General features: G+C 38.7%; 2 protein-coding genes across 5 annotated transcripts in view; one reads left to right on the top strand and one right to left on the bottom strand.

Moving 5' to 3' along the window:
* Nucleotides 1–27489, bottom strand: part of CMSS1 (cms1 ribosomal small subunit homolog) — a 370781-nt gene that overhangs the window by 63577 nt on the left and 279715 nt on the right. Inside the window, exon 1 of one of the 3 annotated variants that reach the window (XM_041759789.1) lies at nt 9283–9372. The exons of the other annotated variants lie outside the window; for them this stretch is intronic. Within the exon in view, the coding sequence (XP_041615723.1) occupies nt 9283–9337 (55 nt within the window). The 5' untranslated portion in view covers nt 9338–9372. Of the gene's footprint in view, nt 1–9282; nt 9373–27489 lie in introns of those variants that run through there. 3 annotated transcript variants of the gene reach the window in all.
* The window catches only part of FILIP1L (filamin A interacting protein 1 like), a 290885-nt gene continuing 272984 nt past the window's right edge, over nt 9589–27489 (top strand). For both annotated transcript variants that reach the window (XM_041759725.1, XM_041759734.1), the window contains exon 1: nt 9589–9707. The gene's annotated coding sequence lies outside the window, so the exon portion shown is untranslated. The remainder of the gene's footprint in view (nt 9708–27489) is intronic.

Here is a 27489-nt window from a genome sequence, read left to right on the forward strand (position 1 = left end):
CCTACCACAAGTACCCCCCCCACCCCAGGTCCTGCACTTACCCCTACAGTCTCCCACAATTCCCAAGCCACAGTTGACATCCCGTGGTTCCTAGAACATACTAATTCCTTTCTTCCCTCAGAGCCTTTACACTTACTGTTCTCATACCTAGACTACTACTTCTGGTCTAACTCCTTTCCATTACTTAGGTCTCAGCTTAAATATCAACTTGTCAGAGGTCTCCTCTCACATATAAAGTAGGCCCTCCCTTTCCTCTTCATTCTTTGTCCTGATTTTCTCTTACGTCCTACCATAGCACTAGCTCAAGTTGTAACTATCTGGTTTATTAACTTCTCTTTATTTGATAAATAGACTTAAATAAATTTAGTATTTGATTAAAAAATTTAAAATAAATAAATAAAAATAACAACTTATTTTTATTTTATGAATAGATCCAGATACTTTAAATTCCGAGATGGCAGGAGCCAATAACATCTGCTTTTAAAATATCATATTCCAAGAAAAAAAAAAAAAAAATCATATTCCTAGCACTCAGGATAGTGGTTGGACATAGCAGACACACAAGAAATAATTGTTGAGTAAATGAATGATTACAATCGCAAATCGTAAATTAAAAAAAAAAAAAACAACGTAAGAGGAACATCTTTTTATTTTGTGATTTTACTATCATAAATACTATTATTGTAAATCTTGGATTTCTGCTAGAGGTTTTTCATGTATTCATTTTAACCAGGACCACCCTGACTGAACTTGAGAGGCTGAGAGAACGGAGAACTAACTTATGGCTACAATTAGAAAGCTTCACAATGACTGTTTTAAAACACACGGTTTGGCACACAATGCATTTTAAATGGGGGGGGGGGGAGGTTAGCCCTTTCTCTCTCTCTCTCTCTCTTTTTTTTTTAGCCCTTTCTCATTTAAAGATATTTGTGGTTGAAAGCAGAGTTGCTATTATATATGTAGTATGGTGCTTTTTAAGCAAAATTACAAAAGAACCTTAACATCAAGCCCCCAAGACGGAGAATGAATACTACAACGTATTCCTGGGAAGCTATTGTGAAGCCGGCCCCAGCAGGACACCCTTGTCTCCCTGCCATTTGGCTCTGGCCTGGGATGCCAAACCATGGCATTGCCTGGAAACTTGGGTGCTAGGCCCTGCTTTCCCAACCCTGCCCAGGGGCTAAAAGGGAAGATCTCAAGTCTTTAGACTGTGTCCTGCCTGGTTCTTTGAGAACCAAGTCTGATGAGCTACCAGGAGCCTGGCCACACCAGAAAAAGATGCCTAGAAATGTTTTCCTGCCTAGAGATGCTCTCTGGAGGGCTCTCTGGGTACTTGCCTGCTGGATGAACAGCAGCCTTTCTCCAATCACCTCCTGATCTGCTCAACTCTTAGGATCAACTTTTCCCCCTGGTTTCCTCAGTGTATTAGACTTCTCTGCTAGGACTGTACCTCTGTTCAGCACCTAGTTTATTTGGGGTTCAGATTCCTTAGCAAAATTCTCATCTTTCCATGTCTTCTGCTCCTCATTCCATAATTGCTGCGTGGGACCCGACCTCAACCCAGGCAGCTCACTTGGAATCGTGTTGCAGCTACCTGCCCAGATTCTCTCTGCCATGTAGAAATACCCCATTGCCATGTATGCCACTGGTCCCCAGGCTACAGCAGCCTCCCCTATCTCTCATTCCCTCCTCTAGGCTGGCTCTGAGGTCCTAGCACCCTTATCAGTAAAAGTGCACAGAGGTGACACTCACGGTCCCCTCAGGGCACAGGGGGAATAACCTTGCTTAAACCCAGGGAGGAACATCTTTTGGGATGACTTTAGGGAAGCTGTTGGCACAGAGGCTTCTCTAAGGCTTTCTGTCAAGTAGAGGGCACCAAGTGGTGTGAAATTTAAAGCTGAGTCACACAATTTTCATGAGTAGAACAAGCGGCTAAAATTAGATGAGCTCTGAGTTCCTTTTCAGGTGAAACATTCCAGGGTCCCAGAAAAAGGCCTCTGGTTCCAAATCCTGTGGATTTCCTACTATACCTTCCTGTCTACAATTTTTCTGCTAAAATGTCATGGGTGGCTCCTCACTGTCCACAGGGTAGTTATAATATCTAGCATCGAAGAATCCGAGGCCCTTAACATTTTGGCTCAAATACATATTCTACTTTCCACAGTATAGAACTGGACACCATACCCCTGTGCTCCAGGCATGGGAGCCACTTGCCATTGCTGAACCCATCATGTGCTTTCCTGTCAGCATGCTTGTGCTCACATCATGTCCCCTCCCCGGGATGCCTGCGCTCTTACCCTTCCCCTGGCAGAAACCAACTACTCCTCCCCCAAGGTTCCAGTCCAAATAGCCCCACCTCCCCCCTTCACCCTGTGTACCTCCTTGACCTCCAGCTTAGGAAGACTCAGCATTATGTTAAGCCCCCCGTTATACTGCTCAGCCCATTAAAATTAGAACTTTGAGGGGCTCCTGGGTGGCTCAGCCTTTTGGGTGTCTGCCTTCGGCTTGCGTCTCAGGGTCTTGGAATTGAGCTCTGCATGGAGCTCCCAGCTCAGCAGGGGAGCCTGCTTCTCCTTCTCTTTCTGCCCCTCCCCCTATTTGTGCTCTTTCACTCTCTCTCTCAAATAAATAATTTTAAAAAAATTGGAATTTTGACATGTGCCTCTCCTATTAGACTGTGAGTATTTGAAGGACAGAAACAGAGCAGCATTTTGTTTCATCTTTATAGTACCAAGACCTAGCATCATGCACAGTGTATTATGGGCACTCAGGAAATATCTCTTGTAATGAACTGAAAATTGTGCTTATGGGTGTATACAGCTGCCCTTTAGCTATCAGACACAACAGTTACGAAAGCAAAATTTGAGCTGAAAAACAAGTTCTAGGGGTGCCTGGGTGGTTCAGTCTGTTAAGTGTCTGACTTTGGCTCAAGTCCTGGGATGGAGCCCCACATCAGGCTCCCTGCTTAGTGGGAAGCCATGCCCCTCCTCCCCCTGTTCATGCTCTTTCTCTCTCTCAAATAAAAAAAAAAAATCTTAAAAAAAATGAAACAAGTTCTCTGCTGATACAACATATCTATAAGATGTGCAGTCAGTAAGGAAAAGGAGACTAGGATGAAATAACATTTTTAAAGAAAAGAAGGGTTGAGAAGAGAGAAAAGCTTCAACTCATATATTTTCCTGTTCACAAAGGAACTTTCTAACCAAGGAGAAAACGTTGGTCCAATTTGAGATGTTGTCAGAATTATTTCTTCTCTTCTTTTCCTCTAGTTTTCAGAGAACCAGTGCCCATTTGGAAAATGAATATAGATGCAAAAGTGAAGAGAGCTATGCAGTGATATACCTCGACAAGGCCACTGAGTGATGACAGCCATGCGAAGAGAAAAGCATTACATAATGACACGAAAACAGGACACTTGAGGAATGCCTTAGAGCTAAAACAGCTGCCACCTGGTATTTGGCATTTGTAAAGTATATGAAGAAATAGCCCCTGGAAACCGAAGAGTACAAATTATTTGCAACAACAAGATTCAGAACTCAAGAACATGTTTTCCTCATCTTTCTTTTTTTAAAGTTAACTTATTAATATGAATTTCACTTTAGAAAAATGTGAAACCCTAAAATATGTGTAATTCCAAAATATTGTCCTCAAGTGGATTTCAAAGGAAGTGGAGGGAACCCTTCATTATACCAGGTTTCCCTAATTAGACTTGTTTACTTGAAAATATTTTTCTATTGTTCAATTATCCAGACCTTTCATTTTTACATGTAAATAATTAATTCCAGCCTTAGGGGACATAAAGGAAAGGATAATATGTTGAAATTTAAATTCACCAATTTTACTGATGGTAAAATGTTTGTTAGGAAAAAAATTTAAAGTCCTGGAATTTAAAAATGTTTTAATATGTGTGCTTTTCTTATTTCTTTACTATTCAGCTTACTAAGATGCTGTCCTAATGCTGCTTTATTCTCAAGCTGCTTCTTCCCTTCATCCACTTGGTCAAGGTGTTTGGTGATGTTTCCTCCATCCAATATATGCTTATTGTGCACTGACTGTATATGAGGGGTGGGGGCTACTATGCTGAAAGGTGCAAGCTGCACTCTAGGAATACCTAGTCTAGCAAGGGGGAGACAAATATGTTGGCAATTATAATAATGTGGACTGAGGGTAAGGTGCCTTTAAGCCCTGGGAGCACCATGGAAGGACAAAATCTACTGGGACGGGGAGAGGACAGTGAAGAAGATGGGCCCTGGATTCTGAGTGAAGAAAAAGTGAGGTATCCCCAGGGAATATTGTCCTTTGATCCAGCTCTGCTAAGGAGAACCCCACATTTCTTTTCACAATTCATAGAAACAAACAGAAAAAAATGAATAAGCAAATCAGTTTAAACCTCACCATATTTTTGAGAACGAGTACTTTATATCTCTCTCAAGACCTTGAAGATATCAATAGTAATAATTGCTAAGAAGACTCCAGAAAACTATAGGGTTAGGGCTCCTTAATCACTTGCAAGTGTCAGTTAAAAGACTCACAGAATGTTAGTACTAAAATAGCATGAAGATATCATCTTTTTCAGTGCAACACCTTCACAGAGAAGGAAACTGAAGGTCAGAGTTAATGAGGAAGTGACCATTAAGAGATTAGGAATATTTTTTTTCTTGATATTTTCCTTCTATACTTAGTTCCTACGTCACCCATGAATAGGTGGGAATATGACATCTTTAGAGAGCTTGTTCTGCTTATGTATAGATCTACTCACAGCTTCTTTAGTTCTCTGTTTGGATAGAGCGCCCAGAACACTCTTCTATTTCTTCCCTATGCAGATACCCATTTTCGGTAAACACTGTGACAGGAGAGCTACAGGAAGGGGATAGGGTGTCTGACTTGGGGGCTCAATTTTTGAAATTTAATTGACAAACTAATAATACAAATTTCATGGACCCAAGGAGACTTTAATAGAGATGGAATTTACAATAATTATATTTTAGCATACACACAGGCAGAGACAATTGTGTTAGTGTGGGAATAGATGCTCAGTGGATACTGTGCAAATAGAATATTAAGAATTATTAAAACAACAAATGGCTACTATTTCATAAAGTTACTTATTTTCAAAGGTCTATGCTGCCAATATAAATTTTAAGTGAAAAGCATCCTTCTTTAACTCTTTTAAAACTGAGAGAACAGAAGGTAAAGTCTAATTTAGGCCCATTATGGTGTGTTAGAATCTTAAGTATGGATGTGAAAAGGGAAAGTTTGATAAATACTGTACATTTATGTATTCATAAATGATACTATAGTAATGATGTCTAACAGTGGTATAATACAAACCATATATGCACTGTTACATTTTCTAGTAGCTGCATTTAAAAAGTAAAAAGAAATGATAAAAATAATTTTTAAAAAATTTGTGGTAAAATACATATAACATAAAATTTGCCATCTTAACCATTTTTTTTTAAATTGAGAAATTTAAACCATCTTAACCATTTTTGAGTATACAGTTCAGTGGCATTAAGTACATTCACAATGGTGTGCAACAATCAGCACTGCTCATCTACAGAATTTTTCTATCACACCAAATAGAAACTCTGCACCCATGATACAAATAACTCCCTTTTCTCCCCTTCTCTGGCCTTTTTAAACTCTATTCTATGTTCAGTCTCTATGAATTTCACTATTCTAGGTACCTCATCTAAGTGAAATCATATAGTACTTGTACTTTTGTGACTGGCTTATTTCACTTCACATGTCTTCAAGGTTCATCCATGTGTCAGGCTTCTATTCCTTTTTAGGGCTGAATAATATTCTAGTATATATATATACATATATATATATATATATTACATTTTACTCATCTATTCATCTCTTGATGAATATTTGAGTTGTTTTTACCTTTTGGTTATTGTGAAATAAAATAAAAATAATTTTAATGTATCCTCTTTTTTTTTAATAGCCAGTATTGACATTTCAACATGTAATCAACATAAAAATAATTGAGATATTTTATATTATTTTTTATAAGTCTTTGAAATTATGTATATCACAATCCCAGTATATCTATATTCACATTAGCCACATGTCTTGTACTTAATAGCCACATGTGGCTTGTGGCTAAAGTATTGGACAACATAGCTCTATGGGAGGGTTTGCATTCAAGATCTGGTAAATCATAATTCCTTCCGGATGTATAATTCCTATCATGATGGATAATTCTACCTTACTGGTTTGGTTTTCAAGTGTCTAGAGCTGGGGCTCTGGAGTCAGACCAATCTAAATTCAAATTCCAAATCTCCCACTAAATAGCTTATGGGTCTTAGAAAGTTTACTAAATCTTTCAAAACCTCAGTTCCTTCATATGTAAGGTGAGGAAAAAATCCATTATTCTTCCCATAGGAATGCCATATGAATTAAAATTAAGTAACATAAATAAAGTGCTTAACACAGCATTGCCACAAAATGTTACTAATAAATAACTATGATGAAAATAATCCACTAGAATTATACATTCAGAAAGGCAAGGACCATATCCATCTTTAACAATGTGCCTGACACATAGTAGGCACAAAAATAACTAAGTGAATAAATAATTGAACTCTTCCCTCAGCAGGTATAAACTTTACTTGTTTCTGTGACATCTTCACACAGATAGCATGATGATCATGAAAATACAGATGCTTCAAGGTACAGAAAGAGCATGGGATTCTTACCTTCCTCCTTTCCTTTTATTTAAAAAAAAAATCCTTTTTCTCCCATTTCCTTGAGAGATTAGGGTTGATGGGGCTAAAAAGACTGGAAGGTCTGAGGAAGCAGGCAGCAGGGTTGGAAGACTGGTTACACACAGCGGCAATGAACAAGTAAGTAAATGGTTTAGGACAATAGAAGCCAGGCTATCCCTGGTTGTAAATGTGGAAAGTTATAAACATGAGAAGAATAAAAGATAGAATACCCCTGCGTCAGACCGGAGCTGAGGCTATCAATGTGATCTCCTAGTATTTAATATAGAAAGGGGGGGACAGACAGGGGGAAGGAGTACACAATAGATATGGTGATAGGTGTATGCGTGCATGTCTATTTCCTACCTCTATTGGCTGAGAGGGCCTAGAAACAATGGGCACTTCTAGTCCAATGGGCACATCCAATGCCCAGAGCTCGGTTTCTATATACTGTTTTCCATAATGGACCCAGATTTCCTTAAAGATAAGGCTAATTCTGGGACTGGGTAGAGAAAGTACAAGATGCATATGGTGCATTTTCTTGTGCCAGAAAGTAAGAAAGCACTTGGAAAATAACGAGGACTTGTCAAAAGAACACAAGAGCCAGCTTGAAGGATCTCCCACTGACCAAATCTGAGATCATTTTGTTATCAAAAAAGTGATATTAATGGATTATAACTCATTGAATAAAACAGAAATCTGTAAGTGCACACTGATATAAATGAATACAAAAATAGGTGGGGAAGGGAAAGTTCTTCCTTATAACAGAAAGTTTAGTTAGGAGCAATATATTTACATATTCTCAAAGTATCTTCCTGAAAAATATTTATTACAAACAGAAAATGTATAATTTATAGTAAAGATATCTGGCAGACACCACCTTAACCAAATGGTATGGACATGGTGTGTCTATTTATGTGTCTTGTGATATGCTTATAAGAAAATAGCATTGCTTCTGTGGTATACCTGCCAAAAAATGCATAAACTCAAGTCTTATAATGAGAAAACATCACACACACCTAAACTGAGGAACATTTTTCAAAACATACTCTTCAAATTGTCAAAAGACAAAAACACAAGGAAAGACCAAAGAACTGTTTGAGATTGAAGCAGAATCATGACAACTAAATGCAACAGATAACCCTGCCCAAAAGAAAAAATAAATTTTTTTCCCTATGAAGGATATTAATGAGACATTTAGTGAAGAGCTGAACGGAAACTATGGGTTAGAAGGTAATATTATAACAGTGTTAGTTTACTGAATTTGACTGTTACACTGTGGCTATTATGTGTGAACTCAAATCATTATGCTCTATACCTGAAACTAATATATGTCAATATATGTCAATTGTTATATGTAAATTACATGTCAATAAAAGAAAAAAAGAAGACTGTACTTGCCTTTTAGAATAATCACACTAAAGTATATGAATTGATTTGGAAAAACTATATACACACATATAAACACATGGAAGGGAGAGGCAGAGGGAGAGGGCAAAGGAAGGAGGAGAGGAAGAAAGCAAATGTGGTAAAATGTTAAGAACTGGAAAACGTGGGTGAAAGTATATGTGAATTATTTATTCTATTATCTTTTCTGTTAAGTTTGAAATGATTTCAATGTTAAAGTTAAAAATAAAGAGTATGGGTTATGGAGTAACTCAAATCTAATTCTCAATTTCCAATCTGATATTACCATCCATGAGATTCTGGGGGAAGTTACTTAAATATTTTCAGCTTTGGTCTTTTCATTTGATCAACAATATAGGACTTACTTAGAGAGATGCTGTGAAGATTAATAATGTGCAGATTCAATGCCTGGATGGTGGTGGGCTTATCAGGTAGAGGACCTGATACCTAATTGGTGATACAACACATACTTATGAACAAATGAATAAGCTCCTTCTTCCTGCCCCCATCCTTCCAATAGGAACAAGTAATACTATTTAGAGAAAATTGGATTCTTCAAGTTTTAGCAATGTAAGGTATGAGATTTCTCTGAACATGTGAATAATGTAAAACTTGATTAATAATAATAATAGTAATAAATAATATCCTACATTTGGATGTTGCTCTAGAGCTTCCTCAGCACTTTGTACTCACATCTCAAATGACACTGAATGGAACAGGCAGGCATTCAAGTTAAAGTTCAACATGGCGTTAATAATAGAAAATCTCTACAGTGCCTTGGGTTACAACTGTCAAGAAGAGGTCATGCCCTTATTACTTAAATCTCAAACAAGGTTTGCATCAGTTCATGGTTGCAGGGTACAAAATGAGGTACAATTTAATGTCCATATGGGCACTTATTTCTAAGATGCTGGCACTGCTGATTACGGTTCACAGTATATTCGGGGCAGTGACAAGGCAAAGAAAGGGACCCAGGTTGTCCTTCCTGGGAGGTTTCTTCTCTCAGACAAGATGTGCAATATGAACTTGAAATTACCCAAGAGGGTGTTTCAGAGCTGCCTGCCAATGGGTGGTGTCTTCTAATCTCAAGAGCAGCTGCTGGGCACAGGCATGCAAACACATACACACATACACACAGACACACTCACAGAGCCTATACCTGCCTCTACTTGTCTGTTCTGGGCAGATGGCTCTCGGTTTTTGGGTCGCCTCATCCTGCAGCCCACTTCAGTTAGACCCTTTCTTCTGTGGAGACTGGCAAGCAGTAGGGTGAAGGATTCGGCAAGGTTGCCTGTCTTCAGAGTATGAAGGACACTGCCCGGCGAGGGAAGAGGGTTATATTTAGTGTTTGGGCCCAGTCAGTATTGGGCTCCCCACTGCCTCTCCTTTGCAGAACTGTCAGTGGCCTCTGGTTGCAAACTCTCCGTGGCTTTGAAGCCCACAAAACAAAAACTGAAAGAGTGTCAAAAAAGAAAAGAAGAAAACACTGTTGTTGGTTTCTGGATTCCACTATTGGATTTTGGTGGGGATGAGAAGAGAGAGCTACTGGGCGTAATCAAGCAAAGGTGCCTCCTGCACAGTACGGTAAGTGTCCCTATTACTGCTCAGAAGAGACTTTAGGGGGATGTTTCTATATTTTCCAACATGCGGGAGCAGGATCTTCTGGGTATCATACACGGGAATGTAGTAAATCTCAGGTACGATTAAGAGCTTACGACAGATGATTGACTTTCAGGCTAATTTGAATAACAGACATTTGCAAAATAGAGGAAGTGTCTTGACAGGTGAGTTTTACTAAAATGGTAGGCATGAGAAAAAAATCAACATGAAATTTGAAATTGTTATCCTCTAACAATAAGACAAATGGTCAAAAGTTAAAAAAATAGGTTTAGGCAAATGACTTTCCTTTTACAGCTTTTTCCTTTTCCTGTGACAGCTTGCTTTTGTAAGCTGCTGTGAATGATCAATACACAATTTTGAACTCATATTAAAATGTGAGGAAAATGGAGAAGTATACTGGATTGAAGAGGGGGAATTCTCTTTTCATGGAAAGATAGAAGAAACCAGCATCTTCACATGGCAACTGGATTTTTTTTTTCCCTTTACTTTTGTTCACATTTTTTTTTTTTTTTTTTGGATGATGGGGGCCAGAGAACAGAAGGATATTTTTGAGGTAGGGATTATAGAGGATCTTGGGAAATATCTATCAATCCAAAGACTGGATTATCTCTGGGCGCTTCTCACTGTCAATGGGAAATGATGCCAGACTGTTGCCAAATGATCCCCGAGAAAGTTCTGCTCACTGTACTTGTTCTATGGGAATTTAGGGTGTGAGTATAATTTTGGATATAGGATCCCCATTCAGCACTGACACATGTTCAGCTAAAATGCTTGTAACATAGTCAAGTATTCCTTTTCTCTTAATGGCAAATGATGATCACATGTATTTCGAGTATCTGCACAAATCTCGGGAAGATTGCAAGAAGTGCAATACAAATATTGCTTGATAACACTTAACCATATTCCATCTGTGTATTAGGTTTGTATAAAGTAGGACATAGGGTAGTGCGTTACTGGAGAGAATTCTTTCAATTTATGACAATGTTCCTCTAGCTATTAAAAATGCTTTTTCTATGATGGCATTTACCAAATACCAATCTTCTATCCCTTGACAACAAATATTCCAAGTAAATATATCTCCACTGTTATCAGTTAACATTATCATGAAACTCCAATTATGCTTAATTAAAAATCAGCATAAACACTTTAAGAGCTGCTTGCTATTGAATATTTCTAAGGGCAGCAATCATTTTCATGGGCTATTTCCACTTCTTTAAAAACAAAGATGTTGGACCATTAAGACCCATTACTCTGATCAGAATTTTCCAAATAATTTCTCAAAAGAATATAGGGTTTGGGTTCTTAAAATAACCAATGCAAAATTGTGCTATAAAAATTCTGGGGCAAAGAAAGTACTCTTACTAGCAAAGGTAGTGCAATTTTTCAAAGTCTAGCTTCTGTCCATGTGTAATGATCTTTTTTGCTTAAACTGCTATTGAATCAAATAATTTGTTAGCCAAGAACTGGTCTTAGGTGACACTGTCACTGGAGATGGAAACATTTTATTGTTTTCAAACTGATGCTGTATTTGATAGAGTAGTATTGCAGGGGACTGATATTGCAACTTGCCAAGAACTGGGCAGGTTTAAGGATGGGAAAAAACAAAAGTAAAAGGCCTATAGTTCCTTCTTCAGAACAGAGTCCATATTATTGTCTTATCATAAAGCAAAATTTTCATTATCACTGAAATATATGCCTCACCTCTGCAGTATGTTGTATTAAAAAAAAAAACTTTAAAGAAAAAAAATGTTAGTTCCTTTTATTCTCCTTAGAACTAGTGGCCATCAGCATTAAATGACCATTCATGCTGAGCACAGAATATTGTTTCATTACAATTAGGGGAAATATTTTCATAGTAAAGGGTTTAATTTGTTTGCTCGTTTGTTCAGTTATTCACCAAATGTTTTAGAGTGTCGACTATGTGCCAGGTCTTACTGCGTGCCTACTATGTGCCGGGGTTACTGGGGATACAGCAGTGAATAAGGCAAACCTGTTTTTTTTTTAAGATTTTATTTATTTATTTATTTATTTATTTATTTATTTATTTATTTGAGAGAGAGAGAAAGAGAGAGAGAGAGAGAGAGAGAGGCAGAGAGGCAGAGACACAGGCAGAGGGAGAAGCAGGCTCCATGCGGGGAGTCGGACGTGGGACTCGATCCCGGGACTCCAGGATCAGGCCGTGGGCTGAAGGCGGCACTAAACCGCTGAGCCACCTGGGCTGCCCCAAAACATGGTTTTTACATTCCCTGAGTGCTGGGATCTTCACAGAGGGGTTGGTGACTAGTGATCTGAACCTGTATATTATGCATTCCTTTTACCATAGTAAGTATTTTGATCCTCATTTCTTATTAAAAGTTAAGGACCAGAGGGGCACCTGGGAAGCTCTGTTGGTTAAGCATCTGCCTTCAGCTCAGGTCATGATCCCAGAGTCCTGGGATAGAGCTTTGCATCCGGCTCCTTGCTCAGTGGGGAGCCTGCTTCTCTCTCTCCCTCTGCCTGCTGCTCCTCTTGCTTGTGTTTTTTTTTTCCTCTCTCTCTCTCAATCTCTCTCTTTGTCAAATGAATAAATAAAATCTTAAGAAAAGTTAAGGACCAGAGAACTTTCCTCTCTACTTTGAAAAAGGGTTTTTTAGTGTCTGCAAGGAATGGAGACAATTCCAGAGACCAATTTGGCATCAAATAAGGTTGATATATACATTTTAGTAGATATATACATTTTAGTAGAAATACCTGAGACTTTTTTGAAGGATGCTGACATTTCTATTCCAAACTACAGATGTTAAGCAAAAAAGGTTCACATAACTGATACTCTTTGGTTCTTCAGAATTGGGTCAGACAGGAAGTCTCTAAGGAAGACATCAGAACAAAATCTGCTTTATAGCCTCAGAGCTATCTGGGGCTCAAATCTGACAGAAGTTCAAGGTATTTCTGTCTAATCTGTTTGACAGAGACAGTACGTCATTGGAGGCTACACACGAAAGAACAGCAGGACCGTGCTTCTCACCCTGAGGAGTCTTTTTATGATGGCAGTAATCATAACAATAATGTCATTTTAGCCCACGAGGTGTTTTACATGGTTAAATAATTTAATTATCAGCCACTCACTTGATCCTATAGTGGCCCTGTGTGATAGAAAAGGCAGGTATTATCCCCTGTTCAGCAGATGAAAATCAGGTTTTAGACACTAAGGGATTAACACAGCTAATTTTGTCTCTAATGCACAGTCTCATAAGTAATTTCTCTAATGAAAGAACAGAAAAACTCAGTTTTCAACATGTGTATTCACAACTCCAAACTCTACTGTTTGAAGGTGATAGCAGCCAATTGGAAAGTATACTGACAGAGGGGAGCTTCAGGCCTTCCTCCAACCCTATTCTTGCCTCCATTTCCCTTCTAGGTATTCACCCCACAGATATATATATATATATATATATATATATAATCTCCCAGGAAAAAAATTCTGTGGAGAAAAAAAAAACTGTAAACATGGTTAACTGAGAACTATAGCAAGGTAAGTGGAGCTGAGTAGAACAGTCTTAAGTGAATGAAGAAGGTCTTTCCAGTGAATTTTGAGAGAGCACACCGGTCTGCTGATAACGAAGTTACTGCAGGCAGCAGCATGTAAGATTCTGCACATAATTGCTACTGTTTCTTAACAGCTATGGCTGATCAAATACACAAGATTTCATTTCTTTCTTACATTTTTCCTGGAATTTACTATATACCTATTTAAGTTTGTTTTGGACACTTAGCTACCTTTCTCTCATATGTTAGTGGCTTGGAACAAATGTCACAGGTCTTCATGATGGATCTAGGGACAATCCCCTTGACCAGGAAAGCAGAATTTAGAGGATGATAGCAATGGAGACACAGCAGAGGCTGATTCTGTGCTTCTCCTTAGAGCGGATGCTCGTGGCCCTGAAACAGAAAGAGACAGGGGCAGCTGCCTCTGAGCCATGGTATTAAGCTGCCAGGTTGTAAGTAGGGAACACCAACATCTTGGTTTTCAGCTGCTCTGAACATCTTCACATGAAGCTATTTTAAGAACTTTTTGCATTTGATCAGGGAGCATGTGGGGTTAAGCCTTGTGTTTTCCATTTCAGTTTTAGATCCTAGGCAGGTGCAGTTTATAGTTCAGAATTTAAAATCTTATTATTGTATTTCCCCCCAACTAACTAAAAAATAACTTTACGTTAGTGGAGAAAAGCCTGTGATTGAGTGGAAACTTGTTTCTTAAATAAGTTAAACGTGTATAGTATATGAATTTAAAAAAATCGCTGACATTTTTCATCATAATTCTTGTTTGGCAAATTTTGGTTAAAATATGAAAGAATAAATAAAGTTCATTTGGATACACTTAGGAAAATATAAATCTATTTGTGCCAAGGCCCATTAATATAACTCTATATTACAAGTATACTATTGTGCATTAGGGACATTTAGGATTTGTCAGACATTAGGATTGTCTGACAATATCAAACTGTGACTTACCACTTGAACTTTGACAATTAGAGAAAGGTATCCGCTAAGACTTATTTCATTTACTGAAGTTTCACAGCATTAAAAACAACACAAACAAAAATCCTTTCTTTTATCAATGTTTTAATCTAAGTATCTGCAAAATTTTCTAAAATTTATATAGCTCTTCCCTGGTTTGTTGAAACTTTGTCTCTAAAAGTCTGTCATATATTCATGTATCAGAACCAGAACTACCCATTCTTAGTTTAAAAAATGTATTTGTATGGTGTAGAAGATTCAACAAGCAGAGGGGTTGGAATCTGCTGCTCAGATCCAACTCTGGGAACATAAAAGAAGTAGGATAACCAATTTCCCAGGTGCATGTGGGACTGGAGGCAGGGTGAGTAACTCTAAATGGAGGATGGAAATGACTAAACTTTGCAGATGTTTACTGCTGTAGAGGATTGAGGTATAAGAAACTAAGTGCCCTAATCCTCAGCCTGGCATACTGTACACACAGCAGACTTCCTGTTTAGGGAGCCAGTGGGACAGCAAGATAGGGGTGTGGTCACAGGAATCATCTATTTACAAACTTTCACCCTTCCCAACACAAGAGAATCTTTGAAAGCATGATAACAAAGCACCATCTTGAAGCTCAGGGAGTTCATTTCCCAGTGGATTTTCCCAGCTTCCCACTGAAAACAATCAAAACCAAGATTCCAAGATTATAGAGATATTCCATTGTATGGGAGTGTGTGGCATGAGATGTTTTAGCTACAGTCTTCAGGTTCCCAAAACTCCCAGCGGTCTACTTGTGACTTTATTTATCTTGGCATTAGCTCTACTTCAGATGACATGTCCTCATGTTTCCTCTCCAAACAAGAAGAGTAAAATGGCTACTTCTGTGGTCTGAATGTGCCCCCACGAAATCCATATGTTGAAATCTTAACCCCCAAATGTGGTTGGGATTAGAAAGTAAAAACTTTGGGAGATATTTAAGTCATGAGCCCTAATGAATGCCCTTATAAAAGAGGTCCTAGAGAACATCCTAGCCCCTTCCACCTTGTGAGAAGATGAGAAGTCTGTGACCTGGAAGAGGGCCCTCACCTGACCACTCTGATCTCATTCTTCTAATCCTCAGGACTTTGAGCAATAAATTTCTACTATTTATAAGCTCAATCTGTGGTTTAGCTATAGCTAAGCCAGTTACCAACATTCTGAAGGGTGGGTATGGGTAAAGAAGTTACTAAGGACTCTTGGATGGTGGGGGGGGGGGGCAGGGGGCGAGGTCATAATGAAACATATTTGCAGATGCAGACTACACTATTTCTTCCCTTGATGATTCTTGAATGATGTTTTCTAATATAATTTAACAACTGCCACATTGCTAACCTTAAAATGTTAAGCAACAATATTAATAGTGGTTTTGTTTCCAATTGCCAAAAACTGGGAACAGTCCAAATATTCTTCATCTAGTGAATGAATACATTATCCATTATATAGTACATTCATACAATGAATTACTACTCAGCTACATTAATAATACATACAACAATATGGATGATTGTGCTACGTAGAAGATGCATTATGCTACATAAGAGAACTCAGACCCAAAAAGGTAAATATTGAATAAATGCATTTAGATGGTATTGTGGAAAAGGAAAAACTAAAGAGATATAAAACAGATTAGCGGTTGCCAGCAGCTGGGCCTTAGGGGAGGGGCTGACTCAGAAAGGGGTGAGAGAAAACGTTTTGGGGTGATATAACTGCTCACTGTTTTGACTATAAGAGTGGTTACATGATTGTATGAGTTGTCAAAATTTGCAGAATTGTACAGTATAAAGGGTGAATTGTACTGCATGTAAATCATACCTTAATAAAATAAATGCAAGAAAGATGTTAGGGATCACCATCTGTGTGGCTCTATATTAAAGCGTTCTACTCTAAACTTCAACCAGCATACTCTTCTTTGATGTTGACATACTGGAGTTCTTGTAGGTTCTCAGTGGGGGGAAAAAAAAGAAAGAAATTACATGGTACTAAAATAAAGGAAAAGGAATCCCTCTAAAATAACTGATACAGTCCACCCTCCTTGTTTTATAGATGAAAAAGGGAGGCTTGAGAAAGTTTTCCCAATTACTCAGAACTAATCAGAGGTAGAGACATATGCTTGTTTTCAACAGATGGTAAACAATGATCAACCTACAGAAATTCAACCAACTACTCTTGCGTAACACAGACTGCTAAAATTGTATTGTCTAATGAAAAAAGCCATGGAACAAAAAAACAATGTAAAATTTTTCAAGTAGCTGACTTCCAAATGCTGTGTTGAGAAACTGGCCAAAGACTACTGGCTTCTGACAAATATGCAATTACAAGGGAAGCTGATTTTAGTAGTCAGTAGACATTATTGCATGTCTTATATCTGCCAATACTGACAATAACCACTACTGCCACCACTACCACTACCACTACCACTACCACTATTCAGTATGAAGGGGAATCACAAAAACAAAAGAAGATGACCCAGGCCACACTTGGTAAGGACCTATATGTATTCATTTGTTTACTTATTTATGTAACAAACAAATGCCAAGCACTTCCCTGGGTCCTACAATCTAACGGTGATCTTGGAATGATAGCAGCATCTAGGTAAGAAGCAATGCCAAACCACAAGAACAGCCTAAGGGCTGTCTGAATGGAATACATCATTACCAAATAAAACATCATTTACAACTAAACTTATAAATAGATGTGTTCATTATCATAATACATAATGCCTAAGAGTGATCTTCCCAGATGGCATCATGGGTCTTAATTCCAGTTCTGTGTGATCTTCAACAAATTACTTAACTTCTCAAGGCCTTAAGTTTCCTTAACCATACTAACTATTCTTGCCTTGTTGGGTGCCCTAAATGAGGAATCTAAAGTGTTAAGTATAGTGGCACATAATTAAGTGTTCATAATTAGGAACTATTATCAACATAGAAAACTCACACCATAGTGTGGTTACAGATTAGTTCTAATAAAATTCAGTCTTGAAAATGTGGTATGCCATGTCCTTCTGAGAAACTGATAAATGCTAAAAGGCTCCAGAAAACACAGAGACATTAAACTTCGGATCCCCTGAACCAAATTAACAAGGCTTCTAGACCAAATCTAGAAACCCAGGGAATTACCATTTAAATAATGTGTTTTCTTCAGGACCCTAAGAATCACTACTCTAGACCCTAAGAATCACATGCACAGATAGGTATGAATTTAAAATACCAAATTTTGTGCTTTTGGCATTTAAAAAATAAACCCAGAAAGCCGATTATTAAAGACAAACCATAAGTTTCCTTAATCTATGTTAAAGAAGTAGAAATATCCTTTCCTTTCTCTGAGATTCCCTAGCCATTAGCAAGTAACTTTTTTTTTTCAGTTCTCTTGCTCTTTTCTCCCATAAAATTTATTTATTTATTTTTTCTCCCATAAAATTTAAAACATGGATGGAAGTTTCATACTCAAAATGTGATAATTTATAGGCCTATAGCCCAGAAGATTCTGAGGAGACAATGAAATTCCTAAATGTGTAAAAATTATTCCAGAATGGGAAATGACTCTTCCTGTGTAGCAGTAATTATTTATGTAACACTACCTTGGGAGGATGTTAACAGTAGAGTATTAAATTACTCCTTTTAAAATGAGGCACTTCTAAAGAGTTTTACTTGTTTTTTTTCCCCTAATTTGGAAAGACAGCATTTGTACACACAAAACAACAGGTTTTACTATCCTATTGTTAAATGGTTAGGTCAAGTTTCAGAAAGACTGTACTGGTGCATTAAATACCTGCCAAATGGAAGTGGAAGGAAGGCTCCAGTTCAAACCATTACACAGCTGTGGATCCATCACCCTTAAAGTAAGCAAAGTGACTAGGAAATTCCACTACCAACAAAGTGCCAAGAGGCAATAATGCCTACTGAAGGGAGAAAAACTTTAGTTTACCTCAAATTCACATGCACTTAGTAATGTTCCCAGATGGTATTATAAAACTGCAATCATGACCTAAATAATCTAGTTATTTTGGCACATAATTTTATTATTATGTTCCCTTCCACATCTGGATAGTTCATTTGTACAAGGAAGGCAATTTCAGTTGAAAAGAGAACTCAAAAGGTCCAGCTAGGTCTAGTGGAACTAATCTGTATATAAACAAGGATTTTTTTTAAACAGTATGGAAGAACATAAAGAACACAAAGATTTTCACCTGTACTTCAAGCACTAAAACAGTAGTTCATTTTGAAATGGTAGCTACAAATTTACATCTCTTGGCTCTGTCACGAAATTGACAAGACTTTAGGGTTAGATCAGATACACATTAGTGGCAAAATGCCAGTCGCCATTTTAATGGGGCTTCGGCATTTCTACCCTTTGTTCCAGTGACCATAAAATATTATTCTTAGAGTTTTCTTTAGCAAATTTCTGCTATCTTATTAATTATTAATTTTCAGTTGTTTTTATTCTTTTTAAGCAGCAAAATAATCTCCAGTATTTAAACTTTTCCAAATGTGTGAAAACTACAGGAATCAGAATATTGGCTGGAATTAGTGGAACAACCAGTCAGACACCATTTGAATGAATTAGATGGGGTTTAACTCGTCTGAAGGATTCCAAAAGAAGCTTTCAGGAAGGAAGATGAGGAAGGTGAGCGACATACCCTAGCACAGGCAAGGACGCAAGCTTCTGGATCCTAAAACTCTCACCAGGGAAACACTATTACAGAAGATGATGCTCAGGCATGAAGGCAGATCGCCTTTCTCAACTAAGAATTGTTCTCCAGCTCTCAACAATTCTTTGGGTAAAGAACCAGAGTGGGGTGACACTAGATCCTCTGCCAACATTTTGCTATATTTTCACCAGAGTCCTTTTGCTTTAGAGAGCATATGCTATCTTGCATAATCCTGAGATTAATAAATCCAGCCAGATGGGAAGGTTGTTGGAACAGATGCAGATTAGCCAACATGCAGCATGGTGCAGGCTAGGCTGGCCTGGGGAGGACTGGACTTCCAGAAAGTCTGACATCATCATCTGCTAGTGCACATCCCTAGGGGTGTTCCGGAGTCTGGAAGCTTGGACTTCTGACTAGTATGGTATCCTGATTGTATCAACTTATTTCTGTGTTGTTCAGGTGTGTCTCCCTCTTCTGCTTTGCTGAAGTGGTATCTAGGTCTGACTGTTCCATCAATTCCAGCCTTCCCCGACAGTAATTTCGTATGTTCTGCATATCAAATGTAAAGCACACATAGATATTTATCAAATCAAAATCCATATGAGGTATATTCTGATTGCCTGGGTTTTTTATATCCTTGACTCCCAAGCACAACTCTATCTAAACCAATAAAATGCATTTGATGGCAAGAAGCTATGTAAAATGAATGACTTCCAAGATGGTTTTAAGAAAGAGTGAGAAGCAGGTTATTGATAAAAAGGGTTTTTGTTTGGTGGAAGTAGATTACAAGGCATTTTCATAAACTTAATTGCATCCCAGGAGGTTGAAAGCCTGAGCTGACGTATGCCACATGAAGGGAGAGTGACAACAGTAGTGAGTATGAGCTTACTGAAAAGGCAACTAATCTTCTGAAACATCTCCTGGGACTGCATCACCTTGACCTAGCAGTTGTTTTTCATTTCTGCTTTCCAAATTACCTTTGTGTAACGATTAACGACCTTCCCTCAGCCCATTAACTCAGACTGTCATTAATCTCCAGGAAATACTTGTCAGTACTGCTTAAAGGGTACATGAGAAATGCAGTGTTTTAGCTTAAAAATGGTTAATCTTACAGCCCTTTAACTGTCCTTTTCAATGATTAGAGTCTTCCTGGAATTCTCTTCATCCCAGAATTAGTTAACATTTTAATCACAGTATTATATGTAAGCTATGAAATTGTTCGATTGCAACTGTAATTGATCCAGAAGAAATGCCTTCCTAGAGAGTGGGTAAACTGAGTTTTAAAAAGCAAGTGTCAAAAAAATAAAAATAAAAAGCATGTGTCAAAAGGATCTTACTAGCCTAAATTCCTATAATAGGTATTTGTTTCGTGTACTTGGAAACTGAGTGTTGCTTTTCCCAAATTAGTATTATTGGTTAGCTTCAATTATAGTCTATTTCAGTTTTGATCTTTGGTAGGCAAAAACATTATCTACTAACTTAGCTTTGTAAAAAGGCTAGAAAAACTGATACATTATCATAAAAGCATAAATATCAAAAGCATAAATACTTGTATGCTTTTAGAGGAGTGTTTATGAGACTTCATAACTTTATGTGAACACTGGTGAGACAAAGCTAAAAGAACAATAGGGCCAAATATAGTAGAAGAAATAACTCTTAAGTGAAGTTTTTTAAATGTATAAATTGTATCATGAGATGACAGGAAAGGCAGGTATTTTAATAGAGAAATTAGAATGAAAGCACAGGTAGGGATGCCTGGGTAGCTCAATGGATTAAGTTTCCAACTCTTGATTTTGGCTCAGGTCATGATCTCAGGGTCATGAGATCAAGCCCCACACTGGCCCCGTGCTCAGCAGAGTCTGCATGAGTTTCTCTCATCCTCCCTCTGCTCTACTCGTGTTCTTGTTCTCTCTCCCTATCAAATAAATAAATAAATCTTTAGAGGAAAAAAAAGAATGAAAGCACAGGTAAGGTTTTGCCTGTTCTAGAGAGAAGTGACTATAAAGGTATAAAATATGGAAGGGAAGAAACAAGGATGGCAACACCTGGGTAATGAAGAAGCTATGCTAAAAATGGTGGTACTTGGCTGGCCAGTCTCTGGAGTAAAGGAAAGTAACAGAGGGGACTGTTTTCATCTCCACTTTTCCTGAATTTCTCTTCTCATTGAAGAGAGATAAGCTGAGGGCATTGGTGCAAACCACCAAATCAACAGGGCCAAATTCACTGCTATTGCTGCAAAATGGTAAGAGAATCTCAAACCTAATCTTTGGATTCCTGGCCTTTGCAAAAGCAAGCCTTAGCTCTCCACTGGATTCTTCTCTGCCTTGGTCACTGTCCTCTGGGTCTTACTAAGACAGGCCTGTGCTCCAAACCATTGTTCTTTAAACAAAGTTGTAAACTGCTAACAGTTTTGTTTAATAGTTTGTAAAATGGTAACCACATTGCTACATCTCTCTGGAGTATCTCAAACAAATGTGGTTCAAATTTCTTCTTTCAAAAAAAAAAAAAGAAGAAGCTAAAAGATCTTTAATAAACAAAGACAACTAATGTAGTTAATAGGCTTTGTGTGACTATAGCTATGTCATCTTGGTCTTCTATTTTTTGTTTGGGCAGAGGTTCAGAGTGAGCCATTGAGGGAAGGGGCATCCAACCAGTCCACATGGATGCTCTGCCTGAATAAATTTCTGTGTAATGCAACTTGGCAATACTGGTGGTGGAGGCTAGGTGGAGAGGGCTGCCTTCACTGCAGGCTGCTCTCTCCAACCCAAACATACATAGACAGTACTTATCTTCATTTCAGGGAATGACTAGGAGCCCAAATTTGGTGACCTGATCTCTGGATCTACAAGCAAATAAGAGGTGAAAATGGACAATTCTACTAACTGAAAACCTCTGCATTAATGCAGCTGATTAAACAAGCAACCGGGAATCTTGGCAGGGCTGTCCATGCTCCATAGGGGTTGATCTTTATAAAAAGATAAACTCTTCTACTGATAATATCTCCAACACTGGGTACAAAGACTCTTTTCTTTAAAGTACAAGAAACAGATTCATATTAATGCAATAATTTATTTGAACAAACATGCTTATTGTAAATTCAGTTAAGCCAAACCCAAATGTTTTCTTGTTTATATTTCCCAGGAGGCAGTCTACTATAACCCCTGGAAGTGACCATTCTAGGGCTTCTAACACATCTATGCCAGCAGTCAACATGTACCTCCCTATCCTTCACTGTCCAAGCCTCCTTTTTGCTCCACACTCACAATGATTGTGGTTACCTTCCCAATAAGTGCTTCCAATTTTTCAAGGAAAACCAGACTCAAGATTTGAGTAAAAAACCCCTAAGGACTCACAGAGGGGGACTCAGGCTTACATAGATTTTGCAAAAATTAAAATGGCTATCATGTCAACTGGTTTTGTTCCATGCTAATACCTGTGTTAGCAGCCCCCAAAGGAACAACAGCAGCCTTCAGAATGGAGTTCCGCTCAGGACTGAGGGTACCATGTGTCTTCCTGGACAGCTCTTACCATTCCCACTGCTCTTGCTGCCATTCTGAGCTATTGTCTTCTTCACCATCTGAAAAGGCCACTCTTAAGGGGCCACTCACTCTGCTTACGTCATGAGTCATGAGACTTCTCATCACGTTTCCTTTTATAGGCTCCAGCCTGGGCGCCTGGGTGGCTCAGTTAGTTAAGCATCTAACTCTTGATTTCAGCTCAGGTCATGATCTTAGGGTCATGAGATTGAGCCTTGCATAGGGCTCTGTGCTCAATGCAGAGTTTGCTTGGGATTCTTTCTCTCTCCCTCTCCTTTTGGCTCTCCCCTGCTCTCTCTCTCTAAATAAATAAAACCTTAAAAAAAAAAAAAAAAGACCCTGGCCTAGGATCACAGAGTACACAGGAAAATACACAAGCTGGGGAAGGTATTTCACAAAGTCTGAATCTAAGCACCCCTGTTCAGTTGGTTGGCTCCATTTTTATAGCACGGAGCATCCCATATTAACGGCTATACATTTTCCTCTTCCACTGGAACCAGCGCAGCCATGAGCAGAAGGCATTACAATGTTTTTTCCTCTGAACTACCTTTGCCAGTCTATTCTACTCTGGCAGAAATGGGAGGTAGGATGGAAAGGCAATTTTTGATGAGAGGGCTTAGCAACATTTCCCAAACAGAAAGTACGTCTCCTACACTCAGCATTATAAAACACTTTTTAAGAAGATTTTCAAAATTTATTTGAGAGAGAGTATGAACAGCGTGGGTGGGGGGCCGACAGAAGGGGCAGAGGGATAAGCAGACTTCCTTTTGAGCATGGAGCCTGAGGCGGGGGCAATGCCAGGACCCTGAGATCATGACTTGAGTCAAAGTCAGACACTTAACTGAACCACTCAGGAGCCTCTAAAACACTTTTAAAATATTTTAGTTCTTGATACCAGAAAAAGGAGACAGCTGGCTTTGCAAAGTGATGTTTTTCGTAGCCAAGTAAGAAGATAACAAATTGAGAGGACTCATAGTATCCCTTGGATTCCCCAGAACACTGAGGAGCTCCTGAAGGCACAGCATTGTGGGGGATTTAGAATGGAATTGGCATTAGCCTTGCCCTTGAGGAATTATCAGTTTAGAAGTAGGAAAAACACAAAAACTGTTAAACAGTGTAGAATATGAAATGTGTCATAAAAGAGGTATAGGTAAAATGCTCACATGGTTCAAAGGTAAAATATAATTCCCACCTGCAGGGTTGCAGAAATCATTTATAGTAAAGATCCAATTTCTACAAGTATCCTACACAAACTGAAGACTTTTTTTTTTTTTTTTTAATTTTTATTTATTTATGATAGGAACACAGTGAGAGAGAGAGGCAGAGACACAGGCAGAGGGAGAAGCAGGCTCCATGCACCGGGAGCCTGACGTGGGATTCGATCCCGGATCTCCAGGATCGCGCCCTGGGCCAAAGGCAGGCGCCAAACCGCTGCGCCACCCAGGGATCCCCAAACTGAAGACTTTTAAGGCTACTTCCCCTTCTTTTTTCTTTATTATCCCCCTTTCCAAGGACATTTATTTATTCTCTCACTGCCCCAATACTCCTGTGATGGACTGGATCAGTAACATGTGTTATTTTGAAGGTTATATTTATTTTTATGGCACTCAAGAATTCCAATGGAAGCACTTTAGTGAAAGCAAGGTTGTGAGAGTCATAGCTTTTCTTCAGTTGCAAACCCTCTGCCTTTTCTTTGCTTCTCCTAACCTGATCCCTCTTGAGGCGACTCTTACCAGCTGCAGAGCTAGACTACTTCTCTCCCCAAGGATCAAAGCTTGCTTCCAGAAGTCTCTAGTTCTGGCCTGTGCCCATAGTCAATGTGCTACCTCTCTGCATGGGCTATGGGGAGTTGCTGTTTCATCTGTAGCAGTAAGTGTCCCTTAGTAAAGGAGAGTGGGACATTAGCTGTGCCTGAATGGTAAAAATATTTCCTTTCCTAGTCTCTGTTATAAAGCTGTCTTGGACAGTAACTGGTAAATCGCCATTTGGAAGAGGCTGATATATGTATTTTTTTCACCATAGTCTAATGAAAATTCCAATTTGTACCACACAGCTCCAGATGTCCCCAAGTAAAAAGTGGCCAAGGTTCCCCCAAATTTGATTGGTCCCCACCATGCAAGCAAGTGAGAGCCAGTGTCAGCCCACATTCCCTTCTCTATTCTCCATTACCTGTCCTAAAAGACTGATTACTGACACCTCAGGAGGCTAAGCCTCTTCAGAACAAATCCCCCCAACCCCAAACCTACTCTTTCACTAACTGCCTGAGAGAATTCTCTTCAAAAGACAAAGTACACCTTCACAGCAGTGCTCCACCTAAACTTGCAGCAAGAAAACTGCTAAGCTCATCAGGTCTAAGACTCCACTAGAGGTCTAAGCCACTCCAGTTCTCAGAGCCCTGGCATTCTCATACACCAGTCAAAACACAACTATCTCTGGTTAATAGTGTTCTCTTCTATTGTATTTTCATTCCCATTTAGTTCTGCTTCCTTCTTTGGGTTCTTGCCATCCTCTCTGACTTCTCTCCAAATCCTTCCCATGGTGCTCTCTCCAAAGGCACGTGGAATAGTGCAAAAGCACAGCTTTACACTCAGGTAGATCTGGGTGCAGTGATCCTAAAGTAGGTATGTTGTGTGACCCTAACTGATGTATATGGCCTTTCTTATGCCTTTCGCCCCCATCTATAAAATCCAGATGATAATAATTTGTAGTGTCCTGTGGGAATTAAATGCATAAAACATTCAAGTACAGTACCTGACACATCGTAGGTACTCAATAAAGGACATATATTGCTGTTGTTGGAACCCCTACATCCTTGTCCTTCTCACAGCTCCTTCTCCTTTTTTAAAAAAAAAAGATTTTATTTATTTATTCATAGAGATGCAGAGAGAGAGACAGAAGCAGGCTCCATGCAGAGAGCCTGATGCGGGACTCGATCCAGGGTCTCCAGGATCATGTCCTGGGCTGCAGGTGGCGCTAAACCACTGCGCCACCGGGGCTGCCCCTCCTCCTTTCTGTTCCACCTTTCTCTAGGACATACAACCCTTCTTCACGGATATTTAACCTCTCAGCCTCCTTTTTTTTTTTTTTTTTTAAGATTTTATTTATCCATTCATGAGAGACTTAGAGAGGCAGAGACATAGGCAGAGGGAGAAGCAGGCTCTCTGTGGGGAGACCTATGTGGGACTCGATCCCAGGACCCCGGGATCATGACCTGAGCCAAAGGCAGATAGATGCTTAACCACTGAGCAACCCAGGCATCCCTAACCTCTCAGCCTCTTCAGAAAAGACTGTTCATGCTTTCACAGCCCAAGCACCAAGCCTGGGGTGGTACCATTCTCCAGCCCCCACAATGCTACTTCTAGGCCATTCCTTTCATACTAAAACCCTTCCTCCCTAGAGGCTCATGTTATTATTGGTCCATGCCACATCTGTCCAGTTCCTACTTCTGCCACTTTCTGACCATTCCCCAACATCCATCTTTTTAATAAGGACTTTGGCAATTAGGTCAAACTTTTTGGACTCAAGTTTCCCTCCTGATGTTCCTTCACCTTGAACATGGATGGTCTTTACAACAATGTGACTATAAAGTTTCTCGATTCCAAAACCCCGTGCACAGTCCTCAGCAATCCAATTCCACAGCTACACCTGGAATATTCTCATTCTGCACACCTATGATATTTCACCATATTTAAGTGTCCATGAGTCTGTCTTTCTTTGGTGAGCTATTCGTTCCTTGCTGCTACAGACCTATCTTGTTTGACTTTTTATCTGTATCCTTAGGATAGACTCTGGTATACAGTGAGTGTTTAATAAATATTTATGGAATAGTTAGCATGGTACATTTGTATAGGTTTTTTGAGCTTACAATATGCTTCTCTATTATTTTATTCAGTGATCACTTTAGGAAGGTAGAAACAATTACTGCAATCAACATCACGTGGTTAGACCACAACAAACACCTGCAAGTCACATCATCTACAGGCCAGCTAACAGCCAGTAACAGCTCTCTTCTTCCCCTACCTCCCTTGCCTTTGTATACCTGTTTTCTGTGAAAACTGAAAAGAAAATTTGGAAAGATGATAGCTTATTTATCTTATGCACATACGAGTAGTTCTGAGAGGATTATGCATCTCTGTGCCCCAAAGGGTCTTCTGTCATTAGACTATCCATTAAACTCTCAGGATCATCTTAAAAGAATTATGTCAAGTTATAGTTCATTGCCCCCAGTGTGAACACTTACATGATAAATGTTGGGTCTATTAGCCACATTAAGTAGATTTCAAAACTAAAAAATGCAGAAACTCAATCTTGTGTTGTCTGATTAATTAAATCCTGGATTTAAGCTTCCTGATAAAACCCACGAAATGACAATTCAAAACTCTCTGGGTTACCAATGAAAAATGACCATTGGCAGAAACTTGAAAACTTTCTTTTAATATATAAAGAAGACTTCTGCAATTGGCAACACTTCCTGAACCATTCCATGACACACCCTATACAGGGCTAAATCCAGTAAGTTCTTACCTGGAATCTGATTCACAGTCCCAAACTGTGAAGTGTCTAGTTTCAGGGAGTGAATAAAAAATCTCTCTTATCTGGGTCATTTGTGATCTTTAAAAATGCATTCCTAGTTTAGGAAGACATTTTTAAAAAGGGATTATAGTTAATGGTTTCTTTTCATGGTTAAGTTTCCACCTTTGTATATGGCAATGATTTTTGTGAAACTCACCTTTCTTTAGGAAAGTACTGGTGTGCTAGATGCCAAGGGATACAAGATTTTCAGAATGATAGACATTTATACTCTAGTAACGAAGAAAGATACACACAAAAATATCCATAGTACAGGAAAGCATCCTTGCCATGTATTGACTGTTATGGGCAGCAAGAGCTAAAGTTCAATCATTATTAATAAAAATAAATGATAATGATAGCTAACATTTACTATGTGCTTGCTACATATCAGGTATTATGCTGAATATTTTCAAGCAGTAACTTATTTAATTCTAAGAATGTTGTAAAGTAGGTACTATCATTACCTTAC

The sequence above is a fragment of the Vulpes lagopus genome, chromosome 1 (assembly GCF_018345385.1).
Source record: "Vulpes lagopus strain Blue_001 chromosome 1, ASM1834538v1, whole genome shotgun sequence".
NCBI lineage: Eukaryota > Metazoa > Chordata > Mammalia > Carnivora > Canidae > Vulpes > Vulpes lagopus.